Source organism: Haematobia irritans, chromosome 4 (assembly GCF_050003625.1).
Source record: "Haematobia irritans isolate KBUSLIRL chromosome 4, ASM5000362v1, whole genome shotgun sequence".
NCBI lineage: Eukaryota > Metazoa > Arthropoda > Insecta > Diptera > Muscidae > Haematobia > Haematobia irritans.
In genome coordinates this window covers 157,514,979-157,536,541 of record NC_134400.1, presented here as the reverse complement: position 1 = coordinate 157,536,541, position 21,563 = coordinate 157,514,979, and the positions used below count along the sequence as shown (strand labels likewise).

General features: G+C 32.8%; 1 protein-coding gene and 1 long non-coding RNA gene across 3 annotated transcripts in view; one reads left to right on the top strand and one right to left on the bottom strand.

Moving 5' to 3' along the window:
- LOC142237265 (capon-like protein) overlaps positions 1–16,829 on the top strand; it is a 795,171-nt gene extending 778,342 nt beyond the window's left edge. The window contains exon 7 of one of the 2 annotated variants that reach the window (XM_075308678.1): positions 15,330–16,829. In XM_075308678.1, coding sequence (XP_075164793.1) covers positions 15,330–15,590 — 261 coding nt within the window. In that variant the 3' untranslated portion in view covers positions 15,591–16,829. The remainder of the gene's footprint in view (positions 1–15,329) is intronic. The other variant, XM_075308681.1, reaches the window with a different exon arrangement.
- LOC142237267 (uncharacterized) lies at positions 12,340–13,295 on the bottom strand. Its single transcript, XR_012722416.1, has 4 exons — positions 13,247–13,295; positions 13,012–13,075; positions 12,550–12,615; positions 12,340–12,420 (listed from the first exon to the last, which is right to left on the bottom strand). It is a non-coding gene; the product is annotated as an uncharacterized LOC142237267 (long non-coding RNA).
- Positions 16,830–21,563: the final 4,734 nt, after the last annotated feature.

Below are 21,563 nucleotides of genomic sequence, written 5' to 3'. Positions count from 1 at the left end.
AAAACATGGACCGATATGGACCATTTTCGACACACCTCTTTATGGTCCCACAATACCACTAGATTTCCAATTTCAGGCAAATCGGATGGTAAATATAGTTTCTAGACGCCCAAGAAGCAAAATCGGGAGATCGGTCTATAAGGGGGCTATATCAAAACATGGACCGATACGAACGATTTTCGACACAACTCCTTATGGTCCTAAAATACCTCTAGATTTTCAATTTCAGACAAATCGGATAGAAAATACTGTTTCTAGACGCCTAAGAAGCAAAATCGGGAGATCGGTCTATATGGGGGCTATACTAAAACATGGACCGATACGGACCATTTTCGACACACCTCTTTATGGTCCCACAATACCACTAGATTTCCAATTTCAGGCAAATCTGATAAAAACTACGGTTTTTATAGGCCCAAGACCCCAAATCGGGAGGTAGGTTTATATGGGGACTATATCAAAACTTGGACCGATATAGCCCATCTTCGAACTTGACCTGCCAGCAAACAAAAAACTAATCTGTGCCAAATTTCGGGACGATAGCGCCATTATTGAAGGCTGTAGCGTGATTACAACAGACAGACATACAGACGGACAGACGGACATGCTTATATCGTCTTAGAATTTCTCCCTGATCAAGAATATATATACTTTATATAGTCGGAAATCGATATTTCGATGTGTTACAAACGGAATGACAAACTTATTATACCCCCGTCACCATTTATGGTGGTGGGTATAACAAGTAAGGAAAGTCTAAAGTCGGGCGGGCCGACTATATTATACCCTGCGCCACTTTGTAGATCTAAATTTTCGATACCATATCACATCCGTCAAATGTGTTGGGAGCTATATATAAATGTTTGTCCCAATTACATACATTTAAGTATCACTCGATCTGGACAGTATTTGATAGACTTCTACAAAATCTATAGACTCAAAATTTAAGTCGGCTAATGCACTAGGATGAAACACAATGTTATTAAAGAAATATGGGAAACATTTAAATCTGAAGCAATTTTAAGGAAACTTCGCAAAAGTTTATTCATGATTTATCGCTCGATATATTTGTATTAGAAGTTTAGGAAAATTAGAGTCATTTTCACAACTTTTCGACTAAGCAGTGGCGATTTTACAAGGAAAATGTTGGTATTTTGACCATTTTTGTCGAAATCAGAAAAACATATATATGGAAGCTATATCTAAATCTGAACCGATTTCAACCACATTTGGCACGCATAGCTACAATGCTAATTCCACTTCCTGTGATCAACTAAATCGGAGTTAAAAATTGGCCTCTGTGGTCATATGAGTGTAAATCGGGCGAAAGCTATACATGGGAGATATATTTAAATCTGAACCGATTTCAACCAAATTTGGCACGCATAGCTGCAATCCTAATTCTACTCCCTGTGCAATATTTCAACTAAATCGGAGTAAAAGATTGGCCACTGTAGTCATATGAGTGTAAATCGGGCGAACGATATATATGGGAGCTACATCTAAATCTGAACCGATTTCAATAAAATTTGGCACACTTGACTACACTACTAATTGTACTCGTAGTGCAAAATTTCAACAAAATTGGGGTAAAACTCTGGCTTCTGGGACCGTATTAGTCCATATCGGGCGAAAAAAAAATAAAAAACAAGTATATACAGCAGTAAGTTCGGCCCGGCCGAATCTTAAATACCCACCACCATGAACCAAATATTAGGGTTTCCTTTGAAATTTTAGGAGGGCTTGAGGACACTTCCCGAAGATAAATTTAAAGATTTCACCTATGAGGACTATATCAGATTCAGGATTTATAAGAACCGTTTTTGTTTGAGTTTTAGAGGAATCATTAACATCTCTTATAAGTGTGCAAGAAAATTATAAATCAAGACGTTATTGATTTGAAATCCTAAATCTGTAGAAGTAAAATCTGGAAATTTTATATTGAGTTTCAAGCAATTTTCATGATCAGTGCTCCTTCTAACACTCAAGAAGTGAAGTCGGTCTATATGGAGGCATTACCAAATGGACCGATAAAAACTTAATCCGATACACGTTTTTGTGAGTCTAAAATACCAGAATATTTACAATTTCAGGCAAATCAGATAAAAACTACGGTTTCTAGAAACCCAAGGAGTTCTTATGGGGGCTATACTAAAATATGGACTGATACTCACCGTTTTCGGCACACCTCTTTATGACCCGAAAATACCTCTAGATTTCCAATTTCAGGCAAATAGGATAAAAACTTCGGATTCTAGAAGCCCAAGAAGTAACATCGGGAAATCGGTCTATATGGGGTCTATACCAAAATATGGACCGATACTCACCATTTCGGGCACAACTCTTTTTGGTCCTAAAATACCTCTAGATTTCCAATTTCAGACAAATTGGATAAAAACTACGGTTTCTATAAGCCCAAGACCCCAAATCGGGAGGTCGTTTTATATGGGGACCATACCAAAACATGGACCGATACTCACAATTTTTGGCACACGTATTTGTGGTCCTACAATACCTCTAGATATCCAATTTCTGGTAAATTGAATAAAAACTACGGTTTCTATAAGCCCAAGAAGTAAAATCGGGAGATCGGTCTATATAGGGGCTATACCAAAATATGGACCGATACTCACACTTTTTGGCACACGTATTTGTGGTCCTACAATACCTCTAGATGTCCAATTTCAGGTAAATTGAATAAAAACTGCGGTTTCTATAAGCCCAAGAATCGGGAGATCGGTCTATATAGGGGCTATACCAAAATATGGACCGATACTCACAATTTTTGGCACACGCATTTGTGGTCCTACAATACCTCTAGATTTCCAATTTCAGGTAAATTGAATAAAAACTGCGGTTTGTATAAGCCCACGAAGTAAAATCGGGAGATCGGTCTATATGGGTGCTATTCCAAAATATGGACCGATACTCACAATTTTTGGCACACGTATTTGTGGTCCTACAATACCTCTAGATTTCCAATTTCAGATAAATTGAATAAAAACTGCGGTTTCTATAAGCCCAAGAAGTAAAATCGGGAGATCGGTCTATATGGGGGCTATACCAAAACATGGACCGATACTCACCATTTTTGGCGCACCTCTTTACGGTCATAAAATACCTCTAAATTTCAAATTTCAGGCAAATTGGATAAAAACTACGGTTTCTATAAGCCCAAGACCCCAAATCGGAAGGTCGGTTTATATGGGGACTATATCAAAACCTGGACCGATATAGCCCATCTTCGAACCTGACCTGCCTGCAGACAAAAGACGAGTTTGTGCAAAATTTCAGCACGATTGCTTCATTATTGAAGACTGTAGCGTGATTACAACAGACAGACAGACAGACGGACAGACGGACATCGTTATATCGTCTTAGAATTCCTCCCTGATCAAGAATATATATACTTTATATAGTCGGAAATCGATATTTCGATGTGTCACAAACGGAATGAAAAACTTATTATACCCCCGTCACCATTCTATGGTGGTGGGTGTATATATATATATATATATATATATATATATATATATATATATATATATATATATATATATATATATATATATATATATATATATATATATATATATATATATATATATATATATATATATATATATATATATATATATATATATATATATATATTATACCCTCCATCATAGGATGGGGGTATATTAACTTTGTCTTTCCGTTTGTAACACATCGAAATATTGCTCTATGACCCCATAAAGTATATATATTCTGGGTCGTGGTGAAATTCTGAGTCGATCTAAGCATGTCCATCCGTCCGTCCGTCTGTTGAAATCACGCTAACTTCCGAACGAAACAAGCTATCGACTTGAAACTTGGCACAAGTAGTTGTTATCGCTGTAGGTCGGATGGTATTGAAAATGGGCCATATCGGTCCACTCTTACGTATAGCCCCCATATAAAGGGACCCTCAGATTTGGTTTGTGGAGCCTCTAACAGAAGCATATTTCATCCGATCCGGCTGAAATTTGGTACATGGTGTTGGTATATGGTCTCTAACAACCACATCGGTCCATAATTATATATAGCCCCCATATAAACCGATCCCCAGATTTCGCTTGCGGAGCCTAAAAGAGAAGACAATTTCATCCGATCCGGTTGAAATTCGGTACATGGTGTTGGTATATGGTATCTAACAACCATGCCAAAATTGGTCCACATCGGTCCATAATTATATATAGCCCCCATATAAACCGATCCCCAGATTTGGCTTGCGGAGCCTCAAAGAGAAGAAAATTTCATCCAATCCGGCTGAAATTTGGTACACGATGTTGGTATATGGTCTCTAACAACCATGCAAAAATTGGTCCATATCGGTTTTTAATTATATATAGCCCCCATATAAACCGATCCCCAGATTTGGCTTGTGGAGCCTCTAAGAGAAGCATATTTCATCCAATCCGGCTGAAATTTGGTACATGTTGTTGGTATATGGTCTCTAACAACCATGCAAAAATTGGTCCACATCGGTCCTTAATTATATATAACCCCCATATAAACCGATCCCCAGATTTGGCTTGCGGAGCCTCAAAGAGAAGCAAATTTCATCCGATCCGGCTGAAATTTGGTACATGATGTTGGTATATGGTCTCTAACAACCATGCAAAAATTGGTCCACATCGCTTCATAATTATATATAGCCCCCATATAAACCGATCACCAGATTTGGCTTGCGAAGTCTCCAAGAGAAGCAAATTTCATCCAAGCCGGTTGTAATTTGGAACATGGTGTTAGTATATGATCTTTAACAACCGTGCCAGAATTGATCATATCGGTCCATAATTATATATAGCCCCCATATAAAACGTTCTCCAGATTTGACCTCCGGAGCCTCTTGGAGGAGCAAAATTCATCCGATCCGGTTCAAATTAGGAACGTGGTGTTAGTATATGGTCGCTAACAACCATACCAAAATTGGTCCAATCACACAAAAATTGGTCCATATCGGTTCATAATCATGGTTGCCACTAGAGCCAAAAATAATCTACCAAAATTTTATTTCTATAGAAAATTTTGTCAAAATTTTATTTCTAGAGAAAATTTTGTTAAAATTTTATTCGGTTCATAATAAAATTTTCATCATTTTCAAAATTTTATTTCTATAGAAAATTTTGTCAAAATTTTATTTCTATAGAAAATTTTGTTCAAATTTTATTCGGTTCATAATCATGGTTGCCACTCGAGCCACAAATAATCTACTATGATTTTATTTCTATAGAAAATTTTGTCAAAAGTTTATTTCTATAGAAAATTTTGTTAAAATTTTATTTCTATAGAAATTTTTGTCAAAATTTTCTTTCTATAGAATATTTTGTCAAAATTTTTATTTCTATAGAAAATTTTGTGAAAATGTTATTTCTATAGAAAATGTTGTTAAAATTTTATTTCTGTAGAAAATTTTGTCAAAATTTTATGTCTACTTTGTCAAACTGAATTCTATACGTATTGGATATACCACGTACGGACTTCCATACAATTTAGAAGATGGTGTTAGGAGGTTTTAATATACCTTGCCATTGGCAAGCGTTACCGCAACTTAAGTAATGCGATTGTGGATGGCAGTGTTTAGAAGAAGTTTCTACGCAATCCATGAGGGAGGGTATATATATATATATATATATATATATATATATATATATATATATATATATATATATATATATATATATATATATATATATATATATATATATATATATATATATATATATATATATATATATATATATATATATATATATATATATATATATATATATATATATATATATATATATATATATATATATATATATATATATATATATAATATATATATATATATATATATATATATATATATTTATATTTATATATATATATATATATATATATATATATATATATATATATATATATATATATATATATATATATATATATATATATATATATATATATATATATATATATATATATATATATATATATATATATATATATATATATATATATATATATATATATATATATATATATATATATATATATATATATATATATATATATATATATATATATATATATATATAAATCTGAACCGATTTCAATCAAATTTTGCACACATGACTATACTACCAATTGTACTCTTTGTGCAAAATTCCAAGCTAATCGGGATAAAACTCTGGCTACTGGGTCCATATAAGTGCATATCGGGCGAAAGATATATATGGGAGCTATATCTAAATCTGAATCGATTTCAACTAAATTTGGCACGCATAGCTACAATGCTAGATCTACTCCCTGTGCAAAATTTCAACCAAATTGGGCCAAAACTCTGGCTTTTAGGACCATATTAGTCCATATCGGGCGAAAGATATATATGGGAGCTACATCTAAATCTGAACCGATTTCAATCAAATTTTGCACACTTGACTATACTACTAATTGTACTCCTAGTGCAAAATTTCAACCAAATTCGGCTAAAAATCTGGCTTCTGGGGCCATATAAGTCCATATCGGACGAAATATATATATATGGGAGCTATATCTAAATCTGAACCGATTTCAATCAAATTTTGCACACTTGACTATACGACTAAGTGTTATGTTTGTACAAAATTTCAAGCAAAGCGGTATAAACCTCTGGCTGCTGGGTCCATATTAGTGAATATCAGGCGAGAGATATATATCAATAGGGTTCTATTCTGACCCAAATTAGGAACATGTGCCAAATTTGAAGGCGATTGGACTTAAATTGCGACCTAGACTTTGACAGGCGGACGGACGGACGGACAGACGGACATGGTTATATCGACTCAGGGACCCACCCTGAGCATTATTGCCAAAGACACCATGTGTCTATCTCGTCTCCTTCTGGGTGTTACAAACATATGCACAAACTTATAATACCCTGTTCCACAGTGTGGCGCAGGGTATAATTGAAAATTTTTAACGATATTGAATTTATGGGAAATTTGTTTATTTCTATAGAAAATGTTCTCAAAAGTTTATTCCTATAGAAAATTTTCTTAAAATTTTATTTCTACATTGGCACAGGCTGGTAATGTGGTATATTAGCTTTTTTCTCTATCTAACAACATACGAACAGAGAATGAAGCAATCAAAGATCAATTTGATTTTTGCAACTCTTTCTTTGTGCCAGTTGAAATAATTCACATTTACCCGTGCTCTACCAAAACATCAAGATTTCTACCAAACAGTAAAAAATCTACCATATTTGGTAAAATTCTATCAATTGTTGCAACCGTAATGTCAGACCAATATTCCCATGAACTACAAACAGAATGATATCGTTAGTATACTCCTCATCTGATGGTGTTGATTTAATAACGTACAAAAATATCAACTTTATCAACCCCGGCTGGGGGAGTATGAAGGGGAGCCAAACGCATTACCGTAAAAGTTAAGCCCATCGAAACGATTGATTGTAACACACTGTGCTTTTAAGACACAGTTTATAGAAAATATCTCGCTCTCTAACAAATCTGTACTAGCATCAACATACCCTTGCTATGGGAGATAATGTTTAATGTCTGAGATGACAACAGCTGACGTGAGAGGACATCTTTCTTGGCACATTCTTAGTGATAATTTAAGCTTCTCTTATTGTGGGTGTTTATATGAGACCAACATTGGGATTTAATTGGTAATCATGAATGCTCTGTTGGCTGTCGTCTACTGTTGGTTGATACCAGCAGTAGCAGAACTACCACAGACTCAAATTCTTTATAATTAATTCTGTGAAAATTGGCTTTTAATGAGTTCCAAGGAGTATGTCGTAGCAAATAGGATATGATGTTTACCTTTTTTCCCAACCATAATTATTATTTAGTGATTAACTTAATAGAATATCACGTTAAATGTGCCTTTAATGGGATGTCATCGTGGTAATGTTATATCACCTTAAATTTTCGTTAATAAAAATTTTATTATATATATAAACTATTTAGATCATTAAAGGATACTATTTTAAATACGAAAAGATTTAAAGCATGTAGGAAATTTTTTAGAATTTTTGTAGAGGTGTAGACTTTGTTAATTGTACTTGTAAATGGCGAATGTAGTGGTGTAGTCAAACACTATATTACCTTCTTAGAGGCAACGCCAAGGATCACAATGTATTAAAAGAACGGCAACAGTGATGCATTATACTAAATGTTAGCTAAGACGAAGTATTACCAATTCAAATGACCAGATTGAAGAAAAGCACCACCAGTAATAAAACCATACCGAAAAAGGAAGTGGAAGCACACTCAAAGCAAAATCACAGCCAATTATATACAAATTAATGGTTTGCCAATGAATACAAGTACTACTATGGCAAAACCTTTTTTTAAACTCTCCGCCACGAACTAAATAAGCACCTCGCTTGAAACCTGGCACAAGTTGCTGTTATTGTAGCTATAGGTCGGATGGTATTGCAAGTGGGCCGTATCGGACTACCTTTCGGTATAGCCACCATATAAACGATCCCCAGATTTGATGTCTTAAGCCTCCTGTAAGATTTCAAATTCAAATTTCATGCGATACGATTGATGATGTCAATAAAGGGTGATACGGTCAAAATTTGATCAATATAACCTTGACGTATTTCTTTCAATTTTGAATTAAAAAAAAACCTGAACACCCCTCATTTTGAAGGTGTGTGTGTGTGTAGAATGTTCCCTGTAGGAAATTGAGGTGACTTTAAGTTAATAAATTGTTAGTCATAACTGAGTCACAGGTGACTCAAATCCTAACTCATTTCCCATGTAAAATCCTATTCAGTTTTTGTCATTGGAACGAGTCAGTCCTCGCTCAAACCTGCATAAGCTTCAGCTAACCAAAAGTTAGCTCAAAGTGAGTTAGCTTTAGGCTGATAATATATGAGCATACTATGAGTTAGCTCTTAACTGATTAGTTTATGGTGAGCTCTTTGTGGATAATAAAATATTTTGTTTTTGTTTTATTATTTTTGATTCATTTTATTTCGAATTAATTAAAAAATAATAACAATTCAGATTTTTTTAAAATTATTTTACAGTAAATAAAATATAACCTAAGTAAAAATTCGGATAAGTTGAGTTCATCTTGTCTTGAGTTTGAGTGTTGTGTTAATTTTCTCGTTTAACTCGGAGTTGTACCTACTTTTGTAATGACGCACACTGAATGGAAGTGGCATTCGTCAGGGAGGTCCAAAAGGCTTAAGTGTATTTCCCAATATCTTCGTCCTCAAACAGCCATTTAACACTTTTATTCGAAGTTTCCATTTATTCCTTCACTGATAATGATGGGTTCTAGTGGAAATAAGGAAAGTTTAATTATTAAATTGCGTTTGAATTATGCATTTCTATGCTACTTACCGCTAACCGTGACAAAAAATTACAAAAGTTCTCTGAAAATAGAAGCTAATTTGAAACAAATATAAAAAGCCAAATCCAAATTGACAGTTATAGAAGCCAATACATATTTTTTGTTTGTTTATTTGAATTGTTTCCATGACTTTACTTCACTTAAATATGCATCAGCTTAGAGTGAGTAAAAAGGTAACTCATTGCTGATCGAGAAAAAGTGAGTTTGGGAAAAATTCAACTGACTCAAGACCGCATAAATAATGAGTTAGCTTAAAGTCGCCTCAAATTAGTTAGTAAAAAGTTAGTTTGATTTTGAGTGAGTTCGAGACATTCCTACAGGGTTGCTCCTATTTTGATTTTGGAATTCACTCTTCAGTTGTCAAAATGCCGTCCAAGCAAGAAGAGCAGCGTATTAAAATTTTGCTCGCGCATCGCGAAAATCGGAGCTACTCGCACGCAAAGCTGGCAAAATCGCTAAAAGTTGCCAAATCAACCGTTACAAATGTAATTAAAGTGTTTGGGGAACGTTTGTCGACAGCCAGGAAGTCTGGATCGGGGGGAAATCGAAAACCGGAACCCGCTGAGACGACAAAGAGAGTTGCTGGTAGTTTCAAGCGAAACCCTAACCTCTCTCTCCGAGATGCCGCAAATAAGCTGGGTGTATCGTCTACAACCGTGCATCGAGCCAAAAAACGTGCCGGACTATCGACTTACAAGACGGTAGTGACTCCAAGTCACGATGATAAACAAAATACGACGGCCAAAGCGCGATCCCGGAGGCTGTACACGACGATGCTGACCAAGTTTGACTGCGTGGTAATGGACGACGAAACCTACGTCAAAGCCGACTACAAGCAGCTTCCGGGACAGGAGTTTTATACGGCAAAAGGAAGGGGAAAGGTATCAGATATTTTCAAGCACACAAAACTGTCAAGGTTCGCAAAGAAATATATGGTTTGGCAAGCCATCTGTACCTGTGGCTTGAAAGGCAGCATTTTCATAGCTTCCGGGACTGTCAACCAAGAAATTTACGTGAAAGAGTGTTTGAATAAACGTCTGCTGCCTTTCCTGAAGAAACACGCTTGTTCCGTACTGTTTTGGCCGGATTTGGCATCTTGCCATTACGGTAAAAAGGCCATGGAGTGGTACGCCGCCAACAACGTGCAGGTGGTTCCCAAGGATAAGAACCCTCCCAACACGCCAGAGCTCAGCCCAATTGAGAAATACTGGGCTATTGTCAAACGGAACCTAAAGAAGACCAAAAAAACTGCTAAGGACGAGCAGCAGTTCAAGGCAAACTGGCTTTCTGCGGCGAAGAAGGTGGACAAGGTGGCTATACAAAATCTGATGGCAGGTGTCAAGCGTGAGGCTCGGCAATTCGGATTTGGAAAAGCGAAAGCCTAACTGAATATTTTTCCTGAATTTTATACTAATTGAACTTGAAAAAGAAATTTAATTTGATTTTTTAAATAAACGATTTCACCGATTTACACGCGTTTTCCCTTGACCAAATTTTGACCGTATCACCCTTTATGAACTTTTGTGCTGCAATTAAAGAGCCAGATTTGAAATATGGGGGTCGCTTTATATGGGGGCTATATGCAATTATGAACACGAGTCTACCGAAAATGGTAGATTTTTTACTGTTTGGTAGATTGATAGAATTCTTGATATTTTGGAAGATTTTCAAAAATATTCCTCTCCAACTAAGAGGTGCTTCATAAATTTTCTATAGAAATAACATTTTGACAAAATTTTCTAAAGAAATAAAGTTCTAGCAAAATTTCCTAAAGAAATAAAATGTTGACAAAATTTTCTATAGAAGTATACAATTTTGACAAAATTTTCTATGGCAATAACATTTTTAATAGATTATTTTTGGCTCGAGAGGCAATAGTGTTTTCTCTGTGATTGGGATCGGTTTATCTGGGGGCTGAATATTAGAGTGACTGCAACTTATATGGGGTAAAAAAAATGTCGGAATCTTGTTCGCCTTAACCCCACAAAACGAATCCCCGTTCCATATATTGGGATAGCCAAAATTTGAGCCCGATTAAACGACGTTAACACATGCCGCTCGTCGCTCAAAATTTGAAAAAAAACGAATGTTTTGGCCAAAAAGTTGACGTATTGAACCATAACTTGAGAACGGTAAATAACAAAAACAAGCACGATATCACAAACAATAGCTTATTTTGTTCTTAAAAATTTATGTTATGAACAAAGTTGTTGTAACTCTGAGTTAAACCTAGTTACGCCAGCTTCGAAAACGCGACCTGGTGCCACTAGGTTCATTCGCCTCAACCCCACAAAACGAATCCTCTTTCCAGATATTGGGATAGCCAAAATTTGAGCCCGATTAAACGACGTTAACACTCAAAATTTGAAAAAAAACTTGTCTAGTTTATAATTTTCTTAAATTTTAGTTCATCTATAACATTGTAGTTTAGTTCATTTTTACAACACCATAAGATTTATATACACCTACCAAGTTAAAAAGTCAGTATTATTTTGGTTTACTTGCTTATTTTGTGGGAAACCCGATAATAAAAATTGGTTAACAGTCTCTTTAAAATGTCGACGACTGGACTATTTTTAAATCAATCATTCAACAGTATAGAGAAATTAAATAATTAAAGGAACAACAAACCATTTTACTATTATGAGAATTTTCATACATTAAAATTAAACTATCTTTAAGCAAAAGTACTTTATTATAAAAACTTATGATGAAAGTTCTTAATACAATGTTTTTTGTAAATAAAAATTATGACCACATGGAAAAGAGAGTAGTTCATTTGAACCCGCTGTTTGGACATTTTGACTTATCCTTTTTTTATTCATCGTAGGTAATTTTTTCACATATCTTGCTGGAAAAAAATGGAAACAATAATGAAAATTAATAAAAATTAATACCATGTAATGAAATATAATTTTTAATTCTTCATTTTAGCTTGTAACTTACCATATTTGGGCATTGGCATTTTATCAAATGGTGTAAGGAATTCAACTTTTCTTTGGAAAACGTATCTCATAAAATTTGTACCTGAAACAATTAGAGAAATAATGAAGTATTCTAAATAAACTCATAAAACTATGTTGTTATCGATGTGAAAGATATAATAAAATAAATATTCTAGTTGAAAGAAAGCCAAAGTTTTAATATAAAACTTACCAATTCTCTATTAAATTGTACGCTGAGGGGAAATATAAAAAGTTGTCCAAATTTATTTGGGTTACTCTGAAATTGAATATTAAATAAAATTATTAAATAACTTTTCAAAAAATCTAATGAAAAAAATAATAATATGCATAAAAAACCAAATATTCTTGGTATTCCTAAACAGTCATCAAAATGACGACACGTAATTTTATTTTCGATTTAAAATGCATTTTAGTCTATTGGGAAATGGTAAATTTAAGTTATACTAATTCGATCGTTTTATGAATTTTTGTTTTATACTACTTAAAACCAAATTGAATAAGAAAATAAATGCAAGTTTGGTTCACTTTTTCGCTCACGATGAAAATTATATCGTCTTGAAATCAGCCGTAGTCAAAATGACGAAGGATGACGTTAATGTACAAAAAATAAGGATGGCTATCCAGGGTTAAAAGAAAGTTAAAGAAAACTTACCAATTCACTATTAAATTACAGGCAAAGGAGTACTAAAAATTTGTCCAAATTTTAAGGGGTTATTCTGAAATTAAATATTTATTTTTACATTAAAAATATTACATTAGTTTCCAAAAAAATTAATTAAAGAAATACTAAAATAAGGTATTAAAAACCTGTAATTTTGATGATAAAAAGGTCATAAAAACGTAAATATTCTAGTTGAAAGAAAGCCAATTTTTAAAAGAAAACTTACCAATTCTCTACCTTTTTAAATTTGTTTGAATCCGTCTGGAGTTGCTCTAAAATTAAATATCGCTTTTACAACAAAGAAAAACATTAAACTGGTTTCCAAAAAAAAAAAAATAATTAACAAATAATAATATACATAAAAAATATTCTTTTCAAAAGAAAGCCATATTAAAAAAATACTTACCAATTTATGAATAAACTATACGCTGAGATATTACAAAAATTTTCCAAATTCATCTGGAATTGAATATTAATTTTTTACATTGAATAATGAAAATTTCAATACACTTTCAATTTCAACATATTTTACTAAATATTCTTAATAACTTTTTTCTAAACTACCGATAAAATATTAATAACTTTCATTTAAAAGGTTTAATAAACAAACACCAATATATGACTCAAAAATCCAAAATATTCCATGCCGTTATATTCCCTTGTTGCATACCTACTTAAAAGATGCAACAGCCCACGCCAACGCCAACTATACAACTGAAGCATGCCAAACAAAACCAAGCAAAGCCAAAACATTCCTACAACAACAAAAACACATGTGCCTTTATTGAAAACAACACCTCATCCAGCCAAAAACCATCAATGAATAACAAACACACACACACATAAGCCACTAAATGAACAAAAATAAAAACAACCCCACGCTCATGTATACACAACAAAACTCAAGTAACATCATCTTTACATTAATCACATTCCACTATGCCGATAAAGATCCCTGTACTATGCATTAGTTCATCGCATCTGCTGACAATTACTCTAAGAATAATATTCGTAAAGGCACACCAGTTTATGAACGATGAATCGTTTAACTTAAAATTTGCAAAATTTTCATGAAATGTTATCTACCATTTTTGACGAAAATGTCTATAAATTTAATTACATGTGAACTAAAAATATTTCATTGGGTAATTTTTTACCAACAATTATTAACTATAGGAATTGTCAGTAAGAAATTGCTATCCACTTTCAAGTTCATTTTTCGTAAAAAAATATTTTCTCATACAAAAAAATCTTATAGTAAATTGCACTAATTATTTAGAAAATAATTTACATTTCACAAGTAGTTTTATAGCATAACAAACGAATTTTTAACTACCAGTTAAGAAATTTTTTAAGGAAATTTCCATCGTATTTTGTAGGCCATGAACTAAACGATTGCTTCTTAGAATTTGTAAAATTTCCGTTCGAGTAGTTAATTTTCGTTGAAGATACGAAAAATGAACTAAAATTCTGGAAAATTCTTGTAATAAATTATTGTAAAAATCTTCTTAAATTTACGAGACACTTTTTTTCTGTGTACCAAATTTCAGTCGGATCGGATGAACTTTTCTTCTCTTAGAGGATCCGCAAGCCAAATCTTGGGATCGGTTTATATGGGGGCTATATATAATTATGGGCCGATATGAACCAATTTTTTCATGTTTGTTAAAGACCTTATACTAACACTAAGTACCAAATTTCAGCTAGATCGGATGAAATATGCTTCTCTTAGAGGCACCGCAAGCCAATTTTCGGGGTCCGTTTATATGGGGGCTGTACATAACAGTGAACCGATATGGCCCATTTGCTATACCACCCGATCTACATCAATAACAACTACTTACATTTCAACGGACGGACACACTTAGATCGACTCAGAATTTCATCACGACCCAGAATATATATATTTACTTTATGGGGTCTTAGTGCAATATTATAGATGTTTTACAAACGGAATGGCAAAGTTAATATACCCCCCATCCTATGGTGGAGGGTATAACAATTTTAAAAAGCTGTGCTAATATTTTTATATATCGGTCCATGTTATCTCCCATCAAATATACTTTCTAATATTAAATTTATAGCCTCGTATGGCTACAACAAATTCCCTAAGTTCAGTTTACGACAGACTCGATATTAGTCCAATCTCCACAAATTTTTACAGCAAAAGTCGTATTATATATGACAATCGATTAAGATAAAAATATTTTGTTTTTACACCGAAACGTAACATATGAAAACACCCTATTCTTTTCTTTTACCAAATAAATATCACAAAATTATCTATCTTCCTTTTTTGTTCATTTCAGCTTTCCTCGACAGCCAAAGTAGCTCGTTGGTTTCAACAATTACCCTGGAACAATACCACATCATTATCACGTCCTGAAAGTGGCTTCGTTTCCGGTGACTCTCGTTCTGAAAAGTTTCCAGATGAGCAACAGTATTTTAGTGAGGATTTATGCGATGAATTTCTACTCGTAGAGGGTAGCAGTACGATTTGGACTAAGCTAAGTGCTAAAAAACGGCGCAAATTACTTGGTATGCGTTTGGGAAAAGTAACTACATTTTAGGTAAAATCCCAATGCCAAGAATATACACTGAAAAAAAAAGCATGTGCCCGAGTCCAAAGATTTTGTCTTTACACTAATGATTTTGGTATTGATACCGAGCCAAAGAAGCGGAGAATTGAAGTAAGGATACTTTTAAGACAGAATGGTCTTTTAAATTTAAGTTATACGTAGTTGATTCTAGGCAGCAAATTTTAATTTATTCGGTTTTCTGTTTTTTTCTTCGAGTGCAATTAAAGTCATTTAAAAATCGTGTTAACGACAACTTAAATTTTCAAATTCAGACTCGACTTCAAGTAGAAATTATGCTATGTCTCAAGTAAAAATCGTCTTTAAAATAAAGCGTTGAAAAAGTCTCCTATTAAACGCATTTTTGCTTTGTTGTCAAGATGCAAAAATACAACAAATTTAAAAAAAAATTTTTAAATTTTGAAGAATTTTTCACAATTATTAAAGACAAGATGACCTTAGTCAAACAAAATTTTCTTCCATTTTGAAATACCCATTTTTAATTTGAACCACTTAATTATAAAGAAAAAAACTACTTTATAGAAAAGTTCGTCATATTTCGGGCAAGGAAAAAAACTTTATATCAGAGAAATGCGTCTTCTATGCTAAGCAAAAAACGCATTCGTATTTTAAAGACATGAAATCTTTGGTCTCACTACAATATTTTTTTTTTTTTCAGTGTACGTTAAAGTATTTTGAAATTATAATTTTAAGCTTTTTTTGTAGTTGGTATTTCATTATTTTGTAATATTTGTATTTAAGAGAAAAACTACAACATTCGAAATTTATTAATGAGATTTATTTTAGGAAACAGAAAAATATGGCCATAATTTTTTAGCTAACAATGTATGTAGTTTAAGTACTTAATTTATATATTTACAATTTTTTTTTAAGATACAATTTTCCATACTCTATAATCTTTTTTTGTAAGAAATAATTTTTGAAATAATTGCTTTTGTATTTTGTTTCAAAACCAAATTCTTTTGGGGTAAATAAAATAGATTAGAGAAAAGCCTTACTAATCTTGTCCAAAATTCGTTTTGTTTATTCTTAACCCTTTACGAGTAATGTCGAAGACCAGCGATTTTTATACATTTTTCGAGTCTCATTAGTTTTAAACTGTATTTTTTTTAACAAAGGTCTATTATGCCATTTATAAAAAATAATCAATACTTATAGGCTATAGAATTTTGTACACATAAAGAAAAAATGCTTATCTCCGCAATGAAATTTTACCCTTAGCAAAAAGTTTGCGATTTTTTATAGTCTATTTAACTTCGTTTTAGTTCCTGAAAATTAGTTTTGCGTAGTTAAATTTTGCAAAATGTGAGAAATTGTTTATTTAATTTGAATAATTTTATGCTTACTATAATGGAGTAAATTAAAAATGTGAAAAAAAAAGATTTTATACAAATGAAGTATATAATATTACTAAATTTGAAAATAGATCATATTTTCCTAAAATGTGTAAAGTAAAGTATAACCAGCAAAAAAAAAGCGTCGCCAAAAAAGTAGTGAAAATGTTCTTTTTGAATCAGGAAGTAGTACAAATTTGGCGCAGAAGCGATGAAATTAACATGGGATTGTCATAGGAAGGATGTCCACAATTTCAACAGTCATTGCACTGAATTCGCATCACTTCTTATGGTGTGATTCGAATTCAGTGTTTTGGGTGTGAATTAAAAAATTTTGTCATATTTTGCCAAATAAATACTTTTTATACTTTTTTTTATGATTTTTAATGCATTCTAACACTTGCCTGAAACGTTTTACCTAACATATTTTGAAAATTCTCAATATTTCTTTATTGGATTTAGCATTATCTTTCGTCAACATTTAAATAATTTGTACAATTTTATTAATTGCATCTTCTGGAAGTGCTTTTAATGTTGTGCCTTTGGAAGAACTTCCTAATTTTTTTTTGCTGGGTTACTTAAACTGCGTTGACAAATTTCTGAAATTAGAAAATTTTCTTCTATAGGAAATAATATTAAAGACATATTTGTGTCATGTTGCAATTACCCAATAAATAACGAGCTTCCAAAAAAGTTGTTCGGATCCCAAACTTGTGATCCCGAAGTAGTGCAAACTTGGATCATCTCCAATGAATTGTACATGGTCTTGTCATAGGATCGTTTTCGGATCTTTTCAACTGCTTTAGAAGTTGTGCCTTGGAAGTTCATTTAGATGAAGAAATTTATAAAACTAAAACAAAACAATATTTTTGACAAAATCATTTTTTATTTTTATCAATATTTTCAATACACTTTTTATATTCTAACACCCATATACAGAAAAGTTATAGAAAACTTCAAGCCTAATTTTACCATAGAAATTCCTTTGATAAACTGTCAATAAATTATTTTGCATATGCACTGAAAAAAAAGCATACTCGGTTCCAAAGATTTTGTCTTTACTTTAAAAAATTTGGTATTGATTCCGAGCCAAAGAAGCGGAGAATACAAGTAAGGATACTTTTAAGACACAATTCTCTTTTAAATTTAGGTTTTGTGTACTTGCTTCTAGGAAGCAAATTTTAATTTTTCGCTTTCTCAGCTTTTTTTTCTTCATATGCTATCAAAGTCCTTTAAAAACGAGTTAACGGCAACTTTATTTTCCAAATTAGGACTCGACTTCCAGTAGAAATTATGCTACGTTTGAAGTAAAAAACTTCTTTAAAATAAAGTTTTGAAAAACATGTCCTATATTTCGACGATTTTTTGCTTTGTAGTCAAGATGCAAAAAGACAACAAATTTAAAGACAATTTCATTAAATTTAAAGAATTTTTCTGAATTATTAAAGTCAAGTTGGCCTTAGCCTATAAATTTTTTCTTTAATGTTAAGATACCCATTTTTAAGTCAAATCACTTAATTATAAGAACAATACGACTTCATTGAAATGTTTATCGACATGTCGACAAGGAAAATAACTTTATTTTAGAGAAATGCGTCTTCTATGCTAAGCAAAATTTGTATTCTTATTTTAAAGACATGAAATCTTTGACCTCACGACAATATTTTTCAGTGTAGATAGGGTCACGAAAAAAAGTTGATACGGTCACCCCCCAGTTTTATAGCATATTCGAAGACAATTTCAGAACACCAAAACTTTTTTTCCGTGCACCCTACGACCCCCCGAAATACAATTTATTGTGCTGTGTCGACATTTGAAGTCCGATCAAAAAGAAACGCATATCGTTGTTCGTGGTTGATCAGGGGCTATATTTCGTGCATTGGTCATTTTTGACTCCGACGTCAAATTTGATTTTTAATTTTTTTAATACGTATGTCGCAAAAGTCGTAAACCTAGTGTAGAAAACCTCATTTGGAATTAAAGAAATTGTGAATATTTTTTAATTTAATTTAGTTGGGCTCCCCGATAGAAGGTATGCAAAAAATGTTTTATATTGTATTTATTCAAAACTCTACTAGATTTACATCTCTCATTCACAACTTCAAACTATTCTTGGTTTTCGTGGTCCAAGCTTTAGCTGTATCAACTAATGACTAGCTACTATTTTGAAAAATTTTAATTAGTATGGAAATTGGCTCTAATAAGCCAAAAACTTAAGTAGTTTTCCTTCCTTCCAGTTTCTGCAGTAATTTGTGAAAGGTTAACTATGAGCGAGTACCGACCGTCACGTTTACTGCACCATCGAGTAGTTTATAGTAATTTTGGCTTCGAGATTCCAATTGAAATAACTATATTCTCAAGTTTGTTAAAATCGCTAAAAATCTTATGAACATTCCTGAGAATTGAAACTTCTTCGCATATATCATAATTTTGGATATCATTCGCTACCTATCTGAAGGGTCTGAAGTATTAGCACTGAAAAAAATATTGTCGTGAGGTCAAAGATTTCATGTCTTTGAAATACGAATACAAATTTTGCTTAGCATAGAAGACGCATTTCTCCAAAATAAAAATATTTTCCTTGTCCAAAAGTCGATAAACTTTTCAATGAAGTCGTATTGTCCTTCTAATTAAGTGATTTGACTTAAAAATGGGTATCTTAACATGAAAGAAAAAATTTATAGGCTAAGGTCAGCTTGACTTTAATAATTCAGAAAAATTCTTTAAATTTAATGAAATTGTCTTTAAATTTGTTGTCTTTTTGCTTCTTGACTACAAAGCAAAAAATCGTTCAAATATAGGACATGTTTTTCAAAACTTTATTTTAAAGAAATTTTTTACTTCAAACATATCATAATTTCTACTGGAAGTCGAGTCCTAATTTGGAAAATAAAGTTGCCGTTAACTCGTTTTTAAAGGACTTTGATAGCATATGAAGAAAAAAGTTGAGAAAGCGAAAAATTAAAATTTGCTTCCTAGAAGCAAGTACACAAAACCTAAATTTAAAAGAGAATTGTGTCTTAAAAGTATCCTTACTTGTATTCTCCGCTTCTTTGGCTCGGAATCAATACCAAATTTTTTAAAGTAAAGACAAAATCTTTGGAACCGAGTATGCTTTTTTTTCAGTGTGGAGTTTGCGACGTTTGCTACTTTTTCTACATTTACGACGTGTATGTGACGTTTACGACGTTTACAACTTTGCGACAGTCGCAAACCTTAAAATGTTTGATACAGACCATCTCTGCCTTTGTATACATACTCGTCGTTAGTATACGAAGCGAATTAAAAAATTAAAAATCAAATTTGACGTCGGAGTCAAAACTGACCAATGCACGAAATATAGCCCCTGGTCAACCACGAACAACGATATGCGTTTCTTTTCGATCGGACTTCCAATGACGACACAGCACAATAAATTGTATTTTGGGGGGACGTAGGGTGCACGGAAAAAAAGTTTTGGTGTTCTGAAATTGTCTTCGAATATGCTACAAAACTAGGGGGTGACCGCATCAACTTTTTTTCCTTTAGGCCGTGACCCTATCTAGTGTGCACGTGACACGAAAGTGTCGTGACTCACGAAAATTTTCGTTACTCACGCGTGAGTCGTGAGTCACGCTGAGGGCAACGGCGTGAGTGTGCGTGATTAACCAACCAAATGTCGTGCGTGAGCGTGATTCACGAAAATAATATCTTCGTGAGCGTGCGTGAGTAACGAATTTAGGAAAAACACGATCACGAAGATAATCCAGCTTACGAACATAAAATGCTTAGGAGTTGAATTCATTTATAATTCTTGTGATATCCTAAGTGTTAAGAGTTTTATAACGCTCTCGATTTTAATCATACTCATGATTTCAGTCAGGTTCTGTAGGTTAATTACTCATAAAATTATTTGTTAGTCACGACATTTTTCGTGAGTCATGATATTTTTCGTGAGTCGCGACATTTAAACGATTTTCGTGCGTGAGTGTGCGTGAATAAGATTTCTCCGTCGTGAGTGTGCGTGAGGGTGAGCAAAATTTTACACCAAAACAGAACGTCTTAGCACACTCAGCCAAAAACGCCATTGAACGCAAAGCGTCGAAACATCAATTCAAATGTTTGTGATATGATCGTAATAGGACACCAATGCACAACATCCCACCAAAAGAAATTGGAAGTTCTTCCAAAGGCACAACTTTAAAAACATTTCCAGAAGAAGCACTTCCAATGATGTTCTTTATTTTAACTACCCAGGAAGTTCTTTTAATTCAATTTTTTATAACTTGGTTTTTTCATACTTTTTATGGATAACTTTAAATTGTTTTGTTGCAAATGGGTTAAAAATATAGTAAGAATTCATAAAATGGTACAAATCATTTAAATTTTGTCGAGAAAAATGCTAAATCCAATCTGAAAAAATTGTGAATTTTTGAAAATATTTGAGGTCAAACGTTTCCGACAAGCGTTAGAATCCATTAAAAATTATAGAAAATTATAAAAATTATTTATTTGACAAAATATCACAGAATTTTTTAATTTAAATCCAAAACATTGAATTCGGATCACACCTAAAGAAGTGATGCAAATTCAGTGCAACGGCTGTTGAAATGGAGGACTTCCGACCTATGAC